The 19,771-nt window shown below is 58.0% G+C and overlaps 2 protein-coding genes across 10 annotated transcripts; both read left to right on the plus strand.

Moving 5' to 3' along the window:
• The first annotated feature begins 38 nt into the window (after window positions 1-38).
• Window positions 39-13,325, plus strand: SCAMP2 (secretory carrier membrane protein 2). The gene is made up of 9 exons (XM_039557760.1): window positions 39-184; window positions 5,208-5,288; window positions 5,790-5,879; window positions 6,647-6,764; window positions 7,437-7,565; window positions 7,994-8,153; window positions 8,665-8,766; window positions 10,733-10,850; window positions 11,944-13,325. Exons 1-9 carry the CDS (start codon window positions 128-130, stop codon window positions 12,088-12,090), a joined length of 1,002 nt encoding a protein of 333 aa, XP_039413694.1. The 5' UTR covers window positions 39-127; the 3' UTR covers window positions 12,091-13,325.
• A 213-nt stretch (window positions 13,326-13,538) lies between these two features.
• On the plus strand, window positions 13,539-19,714 carry ULK3 (unc-51 like kinase 3). 9 transcript variants are annotated; one of them, XR_005602818.1, is made up of 19 exons: window positions 13,539-13,720; window positions 13,960-14,100; window positions 14,279-14,399; window positions 14,503-14,607; window positions 14,687-15,003; window positions 15,076-15,231; window positions 15,307-15,412; window positions 15,527-15,567; window positions 15,658-15,760; window positions 15,872-15,936; window positions 16,052-16,130; window positions 16,213-16,253; window positions 16,331-16,378; window positions 16,545-16,599; window positions 16,780-17,574; window positions 17,683-17,864; window positions 19,153-19,213; window positions 19,297-19,353; window positions 19,492-19,714. XR_005602818.1 is itself a non-coding variant. In XM_039557907.1 (16 exons), exons 1-16 carry the CDS (start codon window positions 13,619-13,621, stop codon window positions 16,794-16,796), a joined length of 1,407 nt encoding a protein of 468 aa, XP_039413841.1. In that variant the 5' UTR covers window positions 13,539-13,618; the 3' UTR covers window positions 16,797-17,654. The 9 variants fall into 9 exon arrangements, 2 of the variants coding, with proteins under 2 accessions (XP_039413841.1, XP_039413840.1); XR_005602814.1 differs by having other exon boundaries at window positions 19,297-19,714; XR_005602815.1 differs by lacking the exon at window positions 19,153-19,213 and having other exon boundaries at window positions 19,297-19,395.
• The last annotated feature ends 57 nt before the right edge of the window (window positions 19,715-19,771 follow it).

The raw sequence follows: 19,771 nt of genomic DNA on the forward strand, positions 1-19,771 counted from the left end.
ACGCCCATAGGGTTAACCCGCGCGAGCTGTACGCGCCGCCGTGACGTCACGCGGCTCCCGGTCACGCGGCTGCCCCGGAAGCGCCAGGAGCGGCGGAGGCGGGAGCGGAGCGGAGCGGACCGCGCCCATGTCGGGCTTCGACACCAACCCGTTCGCCGACCCGGTGGACATCAACCCCTTCCAGGTGGGCGCGGGGCGCGGGCGGCCCCCCCCGGCCCGGCCCGGCCCGGCCCGGCCCGGCCCGGCCCCCCGTACCCCGCACGCCGGGACGTGGCACTGACTGAAGCGCCGCCGGCCAATGGCGGAGCCGCTGCTCCGCGCCGCGCCCAATCAGCGCGAGGGGGCGGGACCAGGGGGGCGTGCGGCGGCCGCGACCCTCGGCCCCGAGGGCGGCCCGGGACCCCCTGCCCGAACCCCCACCCGGACCGGGGGTCCCGCTCCCCTTCGCTGTCCCCCAGCTGTGGCCGGAGATCCTGTCCCACTCCTCTGCACGCCCCATCCTCCTGCCCGCCCTCCCGCCGGGGCCGGGGGTCCCGCCCCCCTTCCCTGTCCCCCAGTTGTGGCCGGGGGTCCCGCTCCCCCTCCCTGCATCCCCGTCTGGCCGGAGCCGAGGGTCTCGTCTCCCTTCTCTATCCCCCTTCCCCGGGTCCCCCTCTAGCCCGGGCCGGGGGTCCCGTCGCCCTTGCCCAGCTCCCCGCAGGTCACCCATGAGCGGCCCCCGCGGTCCCGCCCGCTCTGTGCCCGGGCCAGGCTGCTCCTCGCCTCGAGGAGGGGCCTCCCACCACCTTTGCAGCCAGGCACGGTCCCCCCTCACCTCCACAGGCAGTGGGGAGAGGGTTTCCTGCCTCTCAGGATGCACAGCAGCTGTGAGTGCCTGAGCTGTGGGCTTGTTCAGAATAATCCATTGCTGGAGCTCTCTTGGTCGTGCTGCCTGGTGGTCTGGTTGTCCGCTGGCTCTCTCTGGGTCTGTTTTTAAGGTGCTTCAGCTCTTAAGAGTGACTTCCTAAGGCAAAGCTGTGGATTTCATGGCTCAAAGCAGGAGATTCCTGTTAAGGTCACTGAGGACTTGGTTTGTGTTCACTGGGTTTCTTCTCTCTGGGATTAACCTCTGCAAATTGGGGTCATTTATGCAGGGAGTTGGCCTGGAACGGCCTCTGGGACACAGTGCCTGTGCAGTGGTGTGAAAATCAGTGTCTGGCCTTGGGCTCCTCTCTGTGAGCTCAGCCTCACCTCTGCTGCTTGGCTGGGATGTGACCCACAGGAAGGAGTGTTTTCCTGACCTTGGATTTCTTTGTTGGTGAAGCTGAGTCTTTTGAGGAATCAGAGTGAAAAAATTCTTTCTCTTCTTCCTCACTTTTATTTTAACATGGTCTTGTGACTCTGAGGAATGGGAAGGGTTGGGACGATCGTGTTCCTCTGATGTTTGTTCTGAGGGGTGGAATATATTGCTGTTCATGGACATGGGATTTGTTGCTGCGGCTCTAAGAAGTACATATTCCTAGAATCACAGAATTGTTTGGGTTCGAAGGGACCTTAAAGCTCATCCAGTCCCGCCCCCTGCCATGGGCAGGGACACCTCCCACTGTCCCAGGCTGCTCCAAGCCCCAATGTCCAGCCTGGCCTTGGGCAGTGCCAGGGATCCAGGGGCAGCCACAGCTGCTCTGGGCACCCTGTGCCAGGGCTCCACCTCCCTCACAGGGGAGAATCTCCTAATATTCAATCTGATCTCTGTCAGTTTGAAGCCATTCTCCCTTGTTCTGTCACTTCAGGCCCTTATGAAAAGTCCGTCTCCATCTTTCTTGTCATCTCCCTGTGCTTTGTGCACATTAAAGCTGTCCTGGTATCTGACAGAACAGGGCCGTGCTCACTCTTTATTCACTGTTCAAACAAAAAGAGGTCGAAGGTGATTTCCAGCTGGTAACTCCCATGTCAGGCTCACTTCTTAAGGACGACTAACGTATGTCCCACCCTGGATTCCCCTGTGACGGCTCTTTGCAGCTCATCTGCTCCTTGTGGAAGGTTCTGTAGCCTCCTTTCAGGACTGTGAGGTTTTGTCTTGCCTTTTTTTTTTTTTCTAAGAAAAATCCCCCAGTCCCCAGCAGCTGGTTGTGAGGAACTTTTGACTGCTGCTTGCTGGAGCCTCGAAGCCTTGTTGGTCTGATTTGAAATGCAATCCCAGCCTGTGGGACAGCCTGTTCGCTGCCAGGGGCTGGACCCAGGTGTTGGCTCTGTGCTGGGGTGACAGTGTCCCACTGACACCCCCTTCCACGTGCTCTGGAAGGAGCAGAAGCATCCTCACCCTCCCAGCCCCGCTGGTGGATCTCTCTTGCCGCAGCACCAGGGTTGTCCCTCCTTGCTGGGGATCCCCAGATCCTCCAGTCCTGACGTGACCAGGATCTTTGCCTTTTTGGGAGACTTTGTTCATGCTGTTTGTTAAGCTTTGTGTAAAATAAGCTGCTTTGATCCTGTTAAAAATATCTCTGGCTTCTCTGTTACTTATTGTAACCAGTTAATGAGAGATGATTAACTTCCTTCCTTTATCTAGTAACCTGCTGGAAATGGCAGCTGTCTCCAAAACTTTGGTCCAAGCCTCAGACAGAGCTGGAAACTTCCATCCTTTTCAGAGATACCAATAATAAAATCCTCAAGATTTCTCTCGGTGCATCTTCCAGGCAGTGGCAGCACTCTGAGTCTGCAGGACTGGTTATATTTGGGGCAATCCTGTGATATTTTGACAACTGTGTTAAGTTCCAGGTGATTCTAGGTTGAGCTCTTTTTCCTTGATCTCATCTAAAGAGGCCTCTCATTTTGTTTCTTTAATCCGTGGGAGCAGAAGGAAAAGAAAAAATAGAATTTCTTGCACAAACCTGTTGTATCCAAACCTTTCGGCAGCGCGACAGCAGCTTCCTATTTGCTGCATTTGAAAATAGTTTTAATATTCATGGCAGTGCAGTTTGCTTGAGATGTGGAGTTACTCTGTGCTGGGGGCATCTGAAGCCATGAAAAAATGGCATCACACGTCCCTGGCACTTGAGGAAGTGCTGGTGGAAGGGCAACAAATGAGATCTGCTCGCTGGCATCCCGCAGGTCGAGCCATTGATTAGTGAGCTTTGTGGCTGGACACACCTCCTGTGGCTCCTGATCCCTTCCAAGGACCAGGCCCACGCTTGTTTCAGGAGGCTCAGCTGCCTTTTGCTGCGTAGCTGGCAGAAAATAACTGTAGAACATGAAGTTTGTGGGCACCTCCTCGTATCTCTGCGTTCCTGGTGCTCGCTCATCCCGCACGCTGCCTGCTCCGGGCTCACGGAAGCTGCTGCCTGTGTATCACCCTCTGCTTTCCTTCCTGCCCTACCCAGGCACATGTCCAAACACTTCAGCTTTGTTGCACATTCCCTCCTCTTTGGGTTCCTATTTTAGACACACTTGCACAATAGCAGGCGAGTTAAGCCGAGCTGCTGTGCCTTGGCCTTACGGCCTCATTAAGTGATTTTTTTTAGAGCTGTGCAGTGGGATGAGAGCTTGTCTGCCTTGGGAGTCAAACCGTGGTGCAGCTGAAGCAGTGGTGCTGCTCTCCCTGCCTTTGGAGAGCCTCCCGCTTTCTTTTGGGGTGGAGGTGAGCCCAGGGAAGTAAAATGGGTGTTTTACGGTGGTACTGTAGCATTCCCCCTTATTTCCGAGCGCTTTCCTGCCAGCCTGACCACCCGGGCTCTCCAGAGGGTCATGCAGCTTTCACTTTCCACCTCCCATGCCTTGAAGGGAGTTTCTCTTCCTTGTGCAGTTGTCTTCTGCTGGACTTTAGTCCAGCTGGGGCTCACATGTTCTGGACTGAAGAGTTTGTGCTGATGTGCAGCACGGTCGTGTGTGAGGGGAAGGGTCAACTTGTGCTGACAGCCCTTATCTCTGCACAGCTGAAGCTTCCAGAGGACTCAGGAGCGAAACAAAAGCACGTTTGGTTTCCAGCATGGCAGTCCTGCCGGTTCTTCCCACTTTTTGCAGCCCTTCCTCCCCGAGCAGCATCCGAGTGCTCCGAAGGCGCCGTGCCTCAGCCCGGGGTGATTCACAAACGAGTGCGACCTGTTGGCAGGGAGTGCCTGCCATGCAGGAGCCGGGGAGCTGCTCATCAGCTGCTCCGTGTGCATCCTGCTCGGCAGAAGGCTGCGCTAGAACCCCGGGAATGGCTCCAGAGGGCTTTTCCTGCAGCGCGCCGGCTCCGGCAGCCCCTGCACGCCCTGGCGCAGCCTCGGTTGCTTCTCACCCCATTAAGCACTAAATTACGAGGACTGGTCTGGACACTCGAGTTGCTGAGGGAGGGATAAGGAGCCACTTTTTAATTTTCTGACCCACACCCAGCTCTCGGGTTGCCAGGCAGGAGGATTGCTGAGTTCAAAAGGGCCTTGTTTCTGGAATAACTGCAGAGAGGAGCTCCAGAGGGCAATGTCTGGCTGTCCGAGAGGAATTTCTGCATGGAAAGCAGTGTGTAGAAAAGAGGAGATAGAAACAGCTGCGTGCGTTGCAGGTGAGGGCAGAGAGGTGTTCTCAGAGGTGCAGAGAGCCTGTTTTTAAACATCAGAGGATTTGATGGAGACAAGTGGGAGGTGCTGTGAGCAGAAGTGAGAGCTGTTATGCCAGCAGCATTAAAACCTCCTTAAATAATTGGTGTCACACCTCCAGCTCAATTTTCCTGAGTGTTTCACTTCTCCTGAGCAATCATTGGCATTTTAGCTTGCTGGCATCTCTCAGCCAGGATCAGTCATATCTAAAACCTCATTTTGTGTGGCTCTACTGTACTTTGTGGCTCCATGCTTGCTTTGTGAGGCCAAGCAACCTGCTGATCTGGATGAATCCAGATCCCTGGAAATTAGGAATAACTCTCTGTAGGTGAGCAGAAGTAACCTGCACAAAGCACGCTGTGGTTGTTCAGACATACCTCTTGGCTGAACAGGAGATTATTTCTGCTCACAAATCTTGCCTTGCTGGTAGTCACCTCCTTGGATATTTAAATTCCATGCCAGCCAGGGCCATCCCCCTGTGGCAGGGATGTGTTTCACCACCTCCAATTCCCAGCTAACGAGCAGATGGAAGGCAGGCAGCACAGATAGGATGGACCTGATGTTCTTAAAGGCCTTTTCCAGACTGGACAATGTAATGCTGTAAGTGATAATACCCTGTATGCAATGCTGATTTATCCTTGTGCTCTCTCCCTCCAGGACCCCTCGGTGACACAGCTCACAAACACCAGCCAAAGTGGCTTGGATGAGTTCAACCCCTTTTCCGAGAGCTCCCAGCTGGTACGTGCCACGTGTCTTTGTGCTCTGCGTACCTGGTGGTGGTTTTAGTGGTGTAGAAGTTCCCTTGATAGGCGCAGCTTACAAAAAGAGGGATTCTCAGCTGATTTCCCCGTGGAATGTGGCTCGTGGCACGCAGGAGCGGGCAATTGCTCCTGCAGTGGAGCACTAATAAGCTCCCAGCCGGAGCTCTCCACTGGCGTGGAACAGCTCCTCTCCAGCTGGCTGCTGACTCGCAGGGAAGCCACGTGAAGTGTGAAGGGGAAGATGGTTTGTGGCAGGACACAGCAGGATTTATTTGGTCCCTGGGCTGGGAGCTGAGCTGTCCCGGCGGTGCCGCTGATGGATGGCTAGGGGAGCCTCATCCGTATTCCCTGGCTGCTGCCACGAGCCAGGTGGGAGGAGGAGGGCAGGAAGCCGGGATTTGTGGTTTAAACAATTCACCAAGAGCCTGCTGTGTTTCTCCTGCCATGTTTTTACCTGGTTGCCTTGGTCTCTGTGCAGACGAATGCGGCGCGGACGACGCCGGCGGCGCAGCCCTCGGGCCACTCGCAGCCGGCCGTTCTGCAGACGTCTGTGGAGCCCACTCCACAGGTAAGGCCCTTCTCTGCTGCCTTCCCAGCCTCCACGAGCTCCCAGGGCCTCTGGGAGTACAGGGCAGCGGGGTTCCCCGAGGTGGTGACTGGGAAGCTTGCAGGTGATCTTTCCAGCTTGCGGTTGCGAGGCGGATCTTTATAGGGAATACACTCATGCAGTCCTTCTTCTATCTCCTTCCCTGTCCCTCTGGTGGCAGAGCTCGCTTTGCCTTGTGTCCTGTTGGCTCTGGCTTCCCTCTGGAAACCCTGGAATGTATCCTGCTAATGCTTTTAGCTTCGTTCTGGTGTCTGGTCAGACACGCTCCGTGCCAGGAGCATAAATGCAAGTACCTTACTGCCAGGACCACCCTCATCCAAAGAACTGAGGCTGCTGGGAGAAAGAATCATTCCTCAGAATACCAAACAGGTAGAAGAGATCCTTAAGAGGTGTGGTAGGCAGCTGTCTTGCCCTTCCTCTCCAAGCTGGCAAGGGAATTGTCCTGGCAAGCCCAGGAGCCCTGCTCACCACTCTTGTGAGGTGCTCAGAGCAGTGAGGTGAACTGAGGGGTAGAAGAAGCTGTGGATAAGCCTCCTGAGGGCTCTCCCAGCCCTATCCCCCTGCAGGATAACTTGATTTTGTCCTCCAGTGGCAGAATCAAGACGTCTGAGGCTGAGCTTTCATGTCACCCTGTGCCCTGCTTCCCTCCCAGCCTGGCACCTGGTGGTGCCACCGCAGCCCGGCCCCGGGCAGGGCTGACCCCTCTGATCTCTCTGTCTCCTCTCCAGGCCGTGGCTGCAGCGGCACAGGCAGGGCTGCTCCAGCAGCAGGCAGAGCTAGAGAGGAAGGCAGCTGAGCTGGAGAAGAAGGAAAGGGAGCTGCAGAGCCACGCAGCCAGTATCGACCGTGAGTACTGACTCTGCCCACCCTCCCTGGGGGCCCAGGGCAGCCTGCGTTGCTTGGTTTGCCAGGAGAACTCCAGTCCCCCTGTGGCAACCCTTCTGGGACAGTGCCTGGCATCCCACAGCTTCCATGATGGGAAGGCAGCTCAGAGGTGGGGTGCTGGAGGCAGCTCTGCTGGGTCCCTGCCCTCGAGTGTGCTCTGAGCTGCCTTTCACCACCAAAAGCTCTCAGACACGGATCTGTCCCCGTGTCAGAGCTGGTGAGCGACACTGCCCCGCTGAGGCTTCTCACTGAGAGCAGCAAAGCTCTTCTTTTCAGCCTCAAGGCTCTCTTAACTACAGGAACCCAATATTTCCCCCAATCTTGGTTTGAAGTGGCTGAATCTGAGCGTGCAGGGCTGAGGGATGGTGGTTGTGATGGCCCTTTGGCCAGTGCGGCCGAGTTCTGCCTCCCTCAAGGGAAAACCCCCACACACGGCTGGTCTGCCAGCAGTTTATCCCGTTCCTGCTGTGCTGCCTGCTCAGCCGTAGGAACTGACCACCCCCCAGGCTCTGCCAAGGGTTTCATGGATGAATTAAACAATAGCTGGACGGCTGCTTGGAAATTCTGGGGTGTGAATTAGTCTTTCGGCGAGAGAAGAGCAAGTGAAGAGCTGCTCCTTCCTCCCTTCCACAGCGAGGCAGAACAACTGGCCGCCTCTTCCCAAGAACTGTCCCATCAAGCCGTGCTTCTATCAGGATTTTTCCGCAGACATCCCAGCTGACTACCAGCGGATATGCAAGATGCTCTATTACTTGTGGATGTGTAAGTTAATGGCTCGAACAACAGTCAGAATCCTTTCTGAGGAGGTTCTGTGTGAAAAGCTTGAGCTCTGTCACACAGTGAATTCTGGTGGTGTTGTCTGCAAGGCTAAAATCGTGTTTCCCTCCTTTCTTATGAAGGTAAATATGAAGAACCCCAAGTTTATGCTTTGGGAATAGCTCGTTCATGACAGAATTTTAATTGTTTAATGGAGGCTGGAACAGCTATTTAAGATTTGGCCGTAAGCATCAGGGTCAGATGAGCTCCTTAGGTCAAGCTCTGTTTCCTCTCCAAGGGGGGCAGGGAAATTAGATGGCCCAAAGTCACCTTAATTTCTGCAGCTCTCCCTGTGTTCAGTGAGAGGTTAGGGATGCCTTGGAGTTCACAAGAGCTTGCTGATGTTTTTTCTCTCTCTCTCCCACCCCGAACAGTGCATTCCATCACCCTGCTCCTGAACCTGCTCGCTTGCCTGGCGTGGTTCACAGTCGACAATAGCAGAGGAGTAGACTTTGGTCTCTCGATTCTGTGGTTAATTTTATTCACCCCTTGTGCCTTTCTCTGTTGGTACCGACCAATTTACAAGGCTTTCAGGCAAGTGCTGGGTTTTTTTCTGTAACGGGGATGTATCTCTTAGTGGGAGGAGCTTTGGGTCTATCTGTTCCCATCGTGTATTGCCTGCAGGATTTTTCCAGCTCTTTGCATCATTAGATAAACCCAAACCACTATGTTACTAAACATATTAGATCTGTCTGATAGAACTTAATTACGGTGATCCTTTTTCATCCTGAAACCCAAGCCTAGGCAGACACAGGGTGCTTTTGATTCATTTTTTATTCGCTTTGTTCATTTCTGAGACACTGTTTGGTACATTGATGTTGGGCACGCTGCATTTGTGGAGGGAACTGCCTTCACCCCATTCTGCACTGGGCAGAGTGTTGGATTTGCAGTGGACACATTTGGGTGCCCAGTTCCTCTCCAGATCACCTCTCCTCAGGAGCTCTTCCCTGGAGAAAGGAGTTCACTGAAGTTGTTCCCCTCCTCTTGGAGCAGGGACTCAGTGCAGGGATCACGGGTTTCACTCCTGCTGCCATCTCTCCCGCAGGTCTGACAGCTCCTTCAGCTTCTTCGTCTTCTTTTTCGTCTTCTTCTGCCAAATAGCAATCTACATCATCCAGGCTGTCGGAATTCCTGGCTGGGGAGACAGGTAAGCTTGGCTTCGCTGCCTGCCGTGCCACAGATCCTTTTTCTCACCAGGGCTGTGACTGGCAGGAGCTCTGGGGCCTGTTTCTGACAGCTGCCTGTTCTTTCTCCTGTGGTTTTCCTCTCTCAGCCCAGGCACAGCCGTGGCAGGTCCCAGCTGGGCCGCCTCCCTGCTCTGCTCTTCCCATCCTAATCCCAGCAAAGCACGTTCCTTGGCGGCTTCGGTGCAGATGGGACTGTGTGAATTACTGGATGTTGGGAAGGAATCCTTCCCCATGAGGGTGGGGAGGCCCTGGCACAGGGTGCCCAGAGAAGCTGTGGCTGCCCCATCCCTGGAAGTGTCCAAGGCCAGGTTGGACAGAGCTTGGAGTGACCTGGTCCAGTCGAAGGTGTCCCTGCCACCCTGCCACTTCCAACCAAAACCATTCTGTGATAACTCTTCCATGCCTCTTCTGTCGCCTTCTCCCTCACTCAGCACAGATCATATTTGCTCCTCTAGTGTGAACCAGACCTGCCTTGTTTAAACTGGAGCCTTCCCTGCGAGCTGTGTGGGGCTGAGGGATCTCTGACCTGAAATCCGGGTACTGCTCAGCTAGATACTGCTGCCACCAGCCTGACTCTGTCCCCAAACTCTTCCTGAATTTCCCTGGAGTGTGTTGGTGGTGGGCTGAGATAAGCAGGGAGGGTTTTAGCCTCGCCCTTTCTCGGTGACATTGTCCAGAAGGGTGAGCCTGGGCTTCTGGAGTGGGTCCAGCAGCCTCGTGTCAGCAGCTGTGCCCTGCAGGGAGAGCACAGCCTTTCCTTTCGCCTTGCTGCCCTGGCTGCAGCTCCGATTCCGCAGTTAGGGAGCACAGGGAAAAGGTTAGCAGCCCGTGGTGGTTCTCCCGAGGGGAAGCCTTCAGGTGGGAGCTGCTGTCTATTTTTGCCCGCTGCCTGCAGAAGGGCTCGTGGGCAGAGCTGTCCCCGGCCTCCCCCCGCTGCCTGAGTCACGGGGAGGGGGCACTCCGGGTTTAGTCTGGCTTGGAGAGGCTGCCTGGAGCTTTCTGCTCCGTTTCCTCCCGCCAGACAGCGTGGATATTTTTGGCTGCAGTGCATGGTGTGCCTTCCCACTTCCCTGAGCCGCGAGAAGCGGTGCCACACGTCGGATGGGACCCTTTGGCTCGCTCCGTTCCCCCTCTCCTGGTGGCACACGGCGTGCTTGGTTTAGCAGTTGGAAAGGTTCCTTTCTCCAGCACCCAGGAAGGTGTTTGGAGTGTGGTGTCTTGGTATTTTCAGCCGCAGCCAAGCGCTGGTAACTCCTTGAGTTCTCCCTGCCCCTTCCCTTCAACAGCTCCCAGTGTCTGTAACTTAGAGCTGTGGAATCACAGATTGGTTTGGGTTGGAAGGGGCCTTAAAACTGATCATATTCCACTCCCCTGCCAAGGAACACCTTCCACTATCCCAGGCTGCTCCAAGCCCTGTCCAACCTGGCCTGGGACATTTCCAGGGATGGGGCAGCCACAGCCTCTCTGTGCCAGGGTTTCACCACCTCCATCCCTTCCTGCCTCTTCCTCCTGCTCCCAAGCCTTACATCCCTGTCAGGGTGACACACAGGTCCGGGCTCCAGACCTGCCAGCTGATCCCTTCCAATTTAGCTGTTCTGGCCTATCTTTACCCCACTTGGCTGAATTTTGAGAAGGTGACCATGGAAGTCACTGTTGGCGCCAAGGGTATTGATTTTGCTGCCTGAGGGGAGGGCACAGGGCTGGAACGTGGGTGGGATGAGCACAATCCTCCTCTAACAATGCTGATGGAAACTCCATCCCCAAAACAAGGCCCTGGATGAGCTCCAGGCTCCTGTTTCCACAGCTTGTTATCACTCCCCTGTAACCTTCCCCTGAAGCACGTGTGGGTGCCTGTCCCTCCTGTGCTCCATCTGGTGCTGTGCTGGAATGCTGTCCATGCTCAGCCCGCTCTCCTCTCCCTGCCAGCGGCTGGATCGCGGCGCTGTCGGAGGTGCACGGGAACCTGGCCGTGGCGGTGATCATGATGGTGGTGGCAGCGTTCTTCACGCTCTGCGCCGTCCTCTCCCTCTTCCTCCTCAAGCAGGTGAGTGGCTTGGAGGCCAGCAGAGCTCAGGCTGCTCCCAGGGGTCCTGGGTTTGACGCCTCCATTCGCCCGTCTGGGAATGATGATGGGATCGGGGCACTGGTGGGTCAAGAGGTTTTAATTAAAGTATTTTTGCTTGTGCTTCCTGCATCGGTGCCAAATTTCTTGGACACTCTTGAAACAGGAAGGAGCCTCCCTTTGGAGCTGTAGAATCATGGAGTGATTTGGGTTGGAAGGGACCTTAAAGCTCATCTTACTCCCTGCCCCCCCCCGCCAAGGGAAGGGACACCTCCCACTGTCCCAGGGTGCTCCAAGCTCAGTGTCCAGCCTGGCCTTGGACACTGCCAGGGATCCAGGGGCAGCCACAGCTGCTCTGGGCACCCTGTGCCAGGGCCTGCCCATGCTCACAGAGAAGGATTATTTCCTGATGCCCCATCTAACCCTGCCCTCTGGCAGTTTCAGACCATTGCCCCTTGTCCTGCCCGGAGCTGGCAGAGCAGAGGTGGCCGTGGCTCTGTTCAGGATCCAGGGCCTTTCAGTCACTGCTCCCACAGCGTTGTGGGGCTGGTCAAGCCCTGATGGGATCCCAGCGAGTGCCTTCCCACTGGCTCCTAAGCACAGCCCTCCTCCCTCCTCCTGCCTGACCACAGCAGGGCAGGATTTCTGCAGGCACAGCAGAACTGGAGCTTGGGGGAAGGCGAGGACAGCCTGGGCTGATCCTGTTTGTGTTGGTGCTCCCTTCTTTTCTCCTCCTTTTATCTCGAAGGAAATACCTGATGCTGTTGGCACCTTCAGGTCCTGCCCTCCAGTAAATGCTGGGTTAAGTCTGTGCCGTCACAGCGTGGGGAGTTTTGGGTCTGAAACCAGTGATTTTGCCGAGAACTCCGCATTTTACAGCAAATGAAGGTCTCCTGCAATCTGCAGCGCCCCGTGCTGGGAGCGATGGAGCCACTGGCTCCAGCCCATCCTCTGCAGCTGCCAAGGTGGATGGTGCCATGGTTAGCAGCAGAGCCAAGGAAAAGCCCGGTGTGCGCAGCAGTCCCACGGCCACGTGCTGGTCAGATTCATTCCTTCCCTCCCCTTTCGTTCCCAGGTGCATTCCCTGTATCGGCGCACAGGAGCCAGCTTCCAAAGGGCCCAGGAAGAGTTTTCCCAAGGCATCCTCACCAACAGGAGCTTCCAGAACGCAGCGGCCGGGGCGGCCTCCTCAGCTGCACAGAGTGCTTTCCGGGGAAACTAGCCCTTCCCAGGAAAACCAGCCCTTCCCAGGCTGCCTCCCTCTCGCTTCCTCTGCCCTCGTCTCCCCAACCTTCATTTTTTTTTTTTCTAAAAATGCACTTTTTGGGGGTACCATGTGAGCTCTGTGATGCCGACACTCCTGATGAGAAGAGGTTTTTTGGCTTCAGCTGAGCTACGGTTTTGATGATTGGTTTTCCCTGTCTTGTTTTTGGGTGTGGGGACATGGGGGAAGACATTCTCTGAGGCAAATATTCCTCTCTCCAGGACCTTCCGGGTGTTTGTCTATTCCTCCCCTCACTCTGTCTGTAGCAGGAAGGTGAGGGGAAGCAGGTTTTTGATTTTAGTCTCTCTCTTCTCTTGGCCTTTGCTACGAAGAATTTGATTATCTGCTGTTTTGGGAGGGTTTTGTAACGTGCATGTAGTTTATGTCGTTAATTTTAAGAACAGAAACTGTACTGTTGGTTTATTACACTCACACGATGCTGTATTTTGACCTCATAACTGCTCGGCTTCCTGAGAGCCAGAATAACGTGGCATGAAGGAAAATCTGGGAGCAAGGGGGAGTGTGGGGGGATGTATTTCTCCTGGTCCCCCCAGGGCTCATCCCTTGCTTCCATGAGGATCCTGCAGGTGACAGCCCTGGGCACAGAGAGGGGGAGAAGGGATCAGTGGGGGCTGAGTCTTCTCAGTGACTCAAAACCAGGGCAGGGAGGGGAAAAGGGATTTTGGTTTAGCTCCCAGCTCTGAGTTGGGGCAGCTGAGGACACCGGGCCACACAGTGCCTGTGACGCCCTTCTCCAGCTAACCTTGAATGAGTCTTTCTCCGGGAAGGCTCCTCCCTGCCTTCCTCCTCACGAGTTTAATATTTTTTTAGCTGGGAAGGAACTGGTTTGATGTGTGTTCAGCTGCATCCCGAGGTGGGATGTCCCTTGGGATGTGGGTGAGGCGCAGGGGTGGATGGGGGCAGATTCGCACCTCTCCCTCCTTCAGCCCCGTGTTTTGGGTGTCGGGGAGGGGGTTTAATGCAAATTTGGCTTTGTGGTGCCCCTTTGCCAGGATGGGGGTTGTATTAGGCCCCCATCCTTTGCTGGCCAGGGGCGGCGGCGGGGGGGCGCTGGGATACAGAAATCAGCATTTTTACACCCTTTTCCTCCTCTACTGTTGGGTTTTTCTCCCCGCGTCTGATCTTTTAATGTGTAAAAAATTATTAATAAAAAAATGTTCACGTGGTCCAGACACCGTGCCCGTGCCAGGGGGATGGGGCGTGGCCACCGCGGCGGGGGCGGGGCTGGGGGCGGGGCCGGGGAGGGGGCGTGGCCACGGCGGCGGGGGGCGTGGCCTGTGCGGTAACGACTCGGGTGTGGGCGTGGCCAGGACGGCCGGGGGCGTGGCCATGGCGACCGGGGGCGTGGCTAGGATAACCGGGGGCGTGGTCATGACGGTGGGGGCGTGGCCTGGGCCGCGGCGCGCCGGGAAGGCGGAAGCGGCTCCCGGGCCCCGAGTGCCGGCACCGGGGGTCCGGGGGGGCCATGGCCGGGGCCGGCTGGGCCCCGCCGCGCCTCGACGAGTTCATCCTCACCGAGCGCCTCGGCTCCGGCACCTACGCCACCGTCTACAAGGCCTACAGGAAGGTAGGGCCGAGCCCGCCGCGGGGGTTCCCGTTTTGCTCTCCAGTCTGCCCCCCCCCGACTCCTGTGGGACCCCGCTTTTCCAGCCCCCCACATGGGGTGCCACTCCTATAGCCCCCTCATGGCACCCGCAGCCCCCTTGCAGGGGTTCCTTCCCTCCCGTCCCCATCCGGCGGGCTGGGGGAGCAGCCCAGGGTGGCTCTTTGGGAGGGGGGCTCCAGGGTTGCCCCCCTCCTTGGCAGAGGGACACGCGTGAGGTGGTGGCCATCAAGTGTGTGAACAAGAGGAGCCTGAACCGGACATCGGTGGAGAATCTGCTGACAGAGATCGAGATCCTCAAGACCATCCGCCATCCCAACATTGTGGAGCTCAAGGACTTCCAGGTGGGCTGGGGGCTTCCCGGGGGGCCTCTGAGCCACAGCTACTCGGGCTTGGACCCATCCCGGCTTCCCAGGGGTGTGTCCATAGGGCTGGGTGCCAGCAACTGGGCAAACTGGTGCAGAGGAACCTGTGTGGGCGGGACTGGCTGGGGTGGCACGACGGGGGCTTGTTGCCTGGCAGTGGGACAGTGACCACATCTACCTGATCATGGAGTTCTGCGCCGGGGGGGACCTGTCCCGCTTCATCCGGATGCGCCGGCTCCTCCCCGAGAAGGTGGCACGCATCTTCCTGCAGCAGCTCGGTAAGGACACCCCGCCTGGCTCCCACTCCGGCTCCGGTGTGGGCCCTTCCCGGGGCTTTTGGGCTGCAAGGCTGTGCTGTCATGTGCCCATCCACCTGCCCAGCCTGCGCCCTGAAGTTCCTCCACGACCACAACATCTCCCACCTGGACCTGAAGCCACAGAACATCCTCCTGAGTGCCCCGGAGAACCCCCAGCTGAAGCTGGCAGGTCAGGGCAGCTCCCTGGGAGGGGCTGGCAGGGGGGAAATCCCTTCTCCTTGTGCCTCCACGAGCTCTCTGCCTGGCAGATTTCGGCTTTGCTCAGTACATGTCCCCGTGGGACGAGCAGCACGTGCTGCGGGGCTCCCCGCTCTACATGGCCCCCGAGATGGTGTGTCGGCAGCAGTACGACGCCCGCGTGGACCTGTGGTCGGTGGGCGTCATCCTCTACGGTGGGTTTGGCTTTTATTCCCCCGGGGGGGTCTGCCCAGGGCTGGTTTCCCCCTCTCCACCTCCCCCCACCACTCCTTTTCCCCACACAGAAGCGCTTTTTGGAAAGCCGCCCTTCGCTTCCCGCTCCTTCGCCGAGCTGGAGGAGAAGATCCGCAGCGAGCGGGCTGTGGAGGTAACGTGGCGTGGGATGGAGCTGGGGGAGGTCCTCACAGTGCTCAGTGGGCTCAGCCCCTTCCTTCCCCAGCTTCCCAGCCGGCCCCAGCTCTCTCTGGAATGCCGGGATCTCTTGGGACAGCTCCTGGAGAGGGACCCTCTGAAGCGCATCTCCTTCGAGCGCTTCTTTGCCCACCCCTTCGTGGACATGGAGCACGTCCCCGGCCCCGAGAGCCTCAGCAAGGCGGTGAGCGGGGGCTGGAGGCTGCTCCCTGGGAGCAGGGGGGGTTCCAAGCCCTGAGACCCCCCTTGTGTCCCCCAGACCAACCTGGTGGTGGAGGCAGTGAGGAAGGATCAGGAGGGAGATGCCAATGCCGCCCTCTCCCTCTACTGCAAAGCCCTGGAGTATTTCGTGCCAGCACTGCACTGTGAGTTCCCCCAGGGGTTCTGTGGGGCCTGGGTGTATTTTTGAGGGGGCAGCACCCTGGGGGAGGCCGGTTTTCAGCCCACCCACCCCAGTGTTTGGTCGTTTTCCCCCTCAGATGAAAGCGATGCGCGACGCAAAGAAGCCATCCGGGCCAAGGTGAGCCAAAACCCCTGGGCGGGGTGGGGACAGCACCCCCATCCTCTGCACCCCATATCGGGGGTCTCCTCACCCCCAAAATGTGCACAGGTGGGGCAGTACATCTCCCGAGCAGAGGAGCTGAAGGTGTTGGTCACCTCCAGCAACAAGAACCTCCTGGAGAAAGGAAACCCGGCCAGAGAGCTCCTGAAAGGTGGTGATTTTTGAGCATCCCCCAGCGTTGGAGCTGGCAGGGGGCAGTGGTGGGGTTTTGGGCTGAAGGGTGAAGGTTTTGGGCAATCCCCATGGCCACGTCCCCTTGCAGAGATGGCCAAGGACAAGCCTCGGCTCTGCGCGGCGCTGGAAGTGGCTTCAGCTGCCGTCGCCAAGGTGAGGGGTGGGCTTGGGGGGGTGGGCTTGGGGGTCCCCTCACCCCCGAGGGAAGGGGAGGGTGCAGACCTGGTGGATCCCCCCCAGCCACAGCCAGCCCCCGGGGTCTTTGCAGGAGGAGGAAGGCAGGGATGACAGTGACGCCCTGGAGCTGTACCAGCAGAGCCTAGGGGAGCTGCTGCTGCTCCTGGCCGGTGAGTTGGGACTGTGGCAGGGGTTTTAGGGCAAGGAGGGATCCTGCTCTCATCCCGTGGCATGCTCCCCTTTCCCCTGCAGCGGAGCCGGCGGGGCGGCGGCGGGAGCTGCTCCATGCGGAGGTGAGTGCCAGCCCCGGGACACCCAGCTGTCCCCGGTGGCCTGGCTCCGGAGCGACTGTGTCCTCTTTCTCCCCCAGATCCAGACCCTGATGGCCCGAGCCGAGTACCTGAAGGATCAGATCAAGGTATGATGATCAGATCAAGGTATGATGACTGGGAGGGGTCAGGATCAGATCAAGGTATGATGATCAGATCAAGGTATGATGATCAGATCAAGGTATGATGACTGGGGGGGGTCAGGAGCGTGCTGGCAGGGGACAAAGGCTGGAAAAGCCCCCTCTCCCTTGGCAGATGCGGGAGGCACAATCCATGGGCAAGGAGGCGCTGGCAGAGTCCGTCCGGAGCGGTGAGTGCCCCTCGGAAATCCCTCCAGCTGCCGCAGCCGTGGGGCTATCCCTGCCCGCGGTTGATCCCGACCCCGCACGCCCTCGTCCCCCCCAGCACGGGCTCATCCCCGCCCGGGAGCCCGCCTGGGGGGTGGCAGCGGCGTGTGCAGCCCGGTGAGTCCCTGTGTCCCCCGGTGCAGCCTGTATCTTGCAGTGATTCCCAGTGGGGAGCCGCCCAGCCGGACGCTGCTCACCGCCCTGCCAGGAGATGCCGGCGCAAAGACGAGGCTTCCGTCCCCCCACCAGGGTGACACCTCGGGGGTCACCCTCGGGCTCCCAGCCCCGGCGGGTCCGCGGGGCCATCTGCCCTTCTCCCAGGTGCTGGCTCATTTCGCTGCCAGCCCTGCCTCGACCGTCTGCTGCCGCAGCCTCCCCTGCCACAGCAGGCGGGTTATTCCACTCTAATTCCCTCCGCTGGCTGCCGCGGGAAGGGTATTTTTATCCTGGCACTGGGCTCTGGCAGGATATCCCCCCTGCTTTTTCAGCTGGGTGCTGCTTCCACCTCCCAAGTTCTGGGGGAGCCTGCAGGGCCCAGGGCCATGAATCCAGCCGGGAGCTGAGGGTGGACAGGGATGCTCCGCTGTGCCTTCCTCGCCCAGCATCTACCTCTGCATCCACCGCTGCTCGTCCAGCCTCCAGCACCCCACTGTCCCAGCCCCACCATACCTCCCTCTCACTGCTGGAGCACTGGGAATGAGGCTTTTCCTTCCTAAACCTGGAGGTATGGACTGCGTCACCAGTGTCATGAGCGTGGGCAGTGCTCAGCGGGGACTGATGAGTCGGACACGAGCAGCAATCAATCACCTTCAGGGAGACACTGTCGGCATCCTGCCTGCTCTGCTCTACTCCTCAGGGCTCTGACAACCCCAGCATCCAAGTCATGTTCCCAGGGTCACTTGTCCGGGGTGCTGAGGTTGCCTGTCCTGCAAAACAAGGTACCTGTCTCAAAATCTACTCTATCTCAAGGGAATGTAATTTATTGTCTTTAATAAATTCTGGTTTTGGTTTCTCCACCTCCTCTGCACTCGGGTTTGTGATTTAAGCCTAAGAGGGGTCCCCAGGCAAGCCCAGGACCCAGAGCCAGCCCGGCGTCCTGGAGCCATCGAGGAGGGCTGGGAACCCTCGTCCGTGTTCCCCCAGGAGCAAAGCCAGGGTGTCCCCTCCTCTGCTCCAGCCGTGCCCTCCCTTCCTGTGCTCCCCGGGGACACGAGGCAGCCAAAGCAAGGTTTGACCTTGTTTTCACTTCCCATCTTTTTATTTTTTGTGTGTGTGGAAAACACGGAGCAGAACAACACGAGCCATTACGTAAAATCCTGTTTTCTCCAATAGATTTTTGTGGCGGGTGAGGAAGGGCTGGGCTGGGCCATGAGGGAAGGCAGAGGGGCTGGAGCAAACAACGGGGGGATTTTTGGGGTATTCTGAGCCATGACCTCTTCCCAAGACAGCCTTCCCCCCAGATCCTGCCCTTCCAGCTGCTCCGTGCTCAAACAGGCGCAGAGCTTCCCAGGCGGATGCGATGAGGCATTTTTATACCTTTTTTATATTTTTATTATTATTATTCCAAGCAGAGATTATATCCCGAGGCTTTAAAGCGCTTTCCAAGCCCGTGTCCTCCCCCGGCCCGTGGCGAGCGCGGAGCCGCCGGGGACGGCTGCACCGGCTGGCTGCGGCAGCCGGCGCGGATAATCGCATCTGCCTTCACGCTCGGCCGCCAGCGCGGCCCATTCCCCAGCCCTCGGCAGCAGGACAAGGCTCCGGCTGCTCCCCGGGGCTGATGGAGCCCGGGCTGGCCGGGCTTTGTGTCGGGGTGGGTGTGGGTGTCTCCTGCACCAGGGTTTTTCGGTGGAGCGCTGCCCAAATGTCACCGAGGGAAGGTGGCACGGAGCGAGCAGTGCCCAGCCTGGCAGCGTGGCCTCTGTGGCTCGGCTGCTCCGCTCCAGTCCCATCCATGCCATCAGCCAGCCCTCCCAAAGGGCTCTTCCAACCCTCACAGGGTGGCTCTTGGGGCTGGATTGTCACCCAGAGAGGTGCGGGAGTGGCAGATGGGTTGTCACCCTCGTGGTGCCAGCATGTGAGTTGATGTGAGGTCACACACGCGGTGGGCTGGGGAGAGCTGGGTCAGGGTGTGGAGCCAACCTTGGGCTTTCCCAGGGCTCTTTAATCTGGATTAATCCTGACTGTTGCACCAGCGGTGAGTGGATGGATGGGCCATCCCTTCCCACAGCGGCTCGCAGGGAGGTTTAATTGCCTGCAAAAAGAAGGAGGGAGATTCCCCAGCCTTCCATGGCAGCTCATTTGTTTCAGTGCTTTAACAATTGCTCATTTAATGCTTTATCCATTGGGGAAACCACTCGGTCATCCCACACTCACCAGTGGGAAGGGGGAAGATCCTGCAGCTAGCTGAGGAATGGGCTGGTGCAGGAGGGCAGGAGTTTTGTCAATAAAATTTATGTTATTTGATCAATAAAATTTTATTTTATTTTATTTTATCGACAAAATTCCCTGCTGCCCAGCACCTTCCAGCAGCCAGCGAGGGCTTCCTTGGACAAACCTGTCCCAATCCTGGCCCCATAGGTGAGGAAATTATTTAGGGCCTGTAAAAGAGAAAAAAACCCACCTTTTCTGCTTTAATCCACACTTATTCTTTGCTTTTTTAGTCTGCGTGTTGATGCCCGGAGCAGCCGTATGGCGTGGAGGCAGCCGCTATGCTCGGGGTACAGCAGCAGGAACCGCTGGAAACCGGGATGCATCCCTTGGTGGGCAGGGAAAAGGCAGGAGGGGGCTGCCTGCCCCTGCTCCCCCCGTCCCAGCCTCTCATTCCTCCATCCCAACCTCTCCTCCCTCCATCCCAGCTTCTTCTCCCCGCTCCGGGCAGCGATCCAGCGATGGGAGCAGGGATGCAGGCTCGGAGGAGCATCCTCGGAGCTGCCGATGCTGTGCCGGGAACGCTGTGCCGGGAACGCTTTGCTGAGGCTTAACACATCGCGCGGAGCCGGGCGGGGGGAGCGCACGCTGCCTGGCTTTTCACATGCCTGGGGGTCATGGTGCCTCCTAAAATAAACCCGCTGAGCTTCACGCGGCCTTTGCGTGGCGGCACGTGGGCCGGGAGAGCGCGGAGCGGAGCCCGGGGGT

This window comes from Corvus cornix, chromosome 10, assembly GCF_000738735.6.
Source record: "Corvus cornix cornix isolate S_Up_H32 chromosome 10, ASM73873v5, whole genome shotgun sequence".
Taxonomy (NCBI): Eukaryota; Metazoa; Chordata; class Aves; order Passeriformes; family Corvidae; genus Corvus; species Corvus cornix.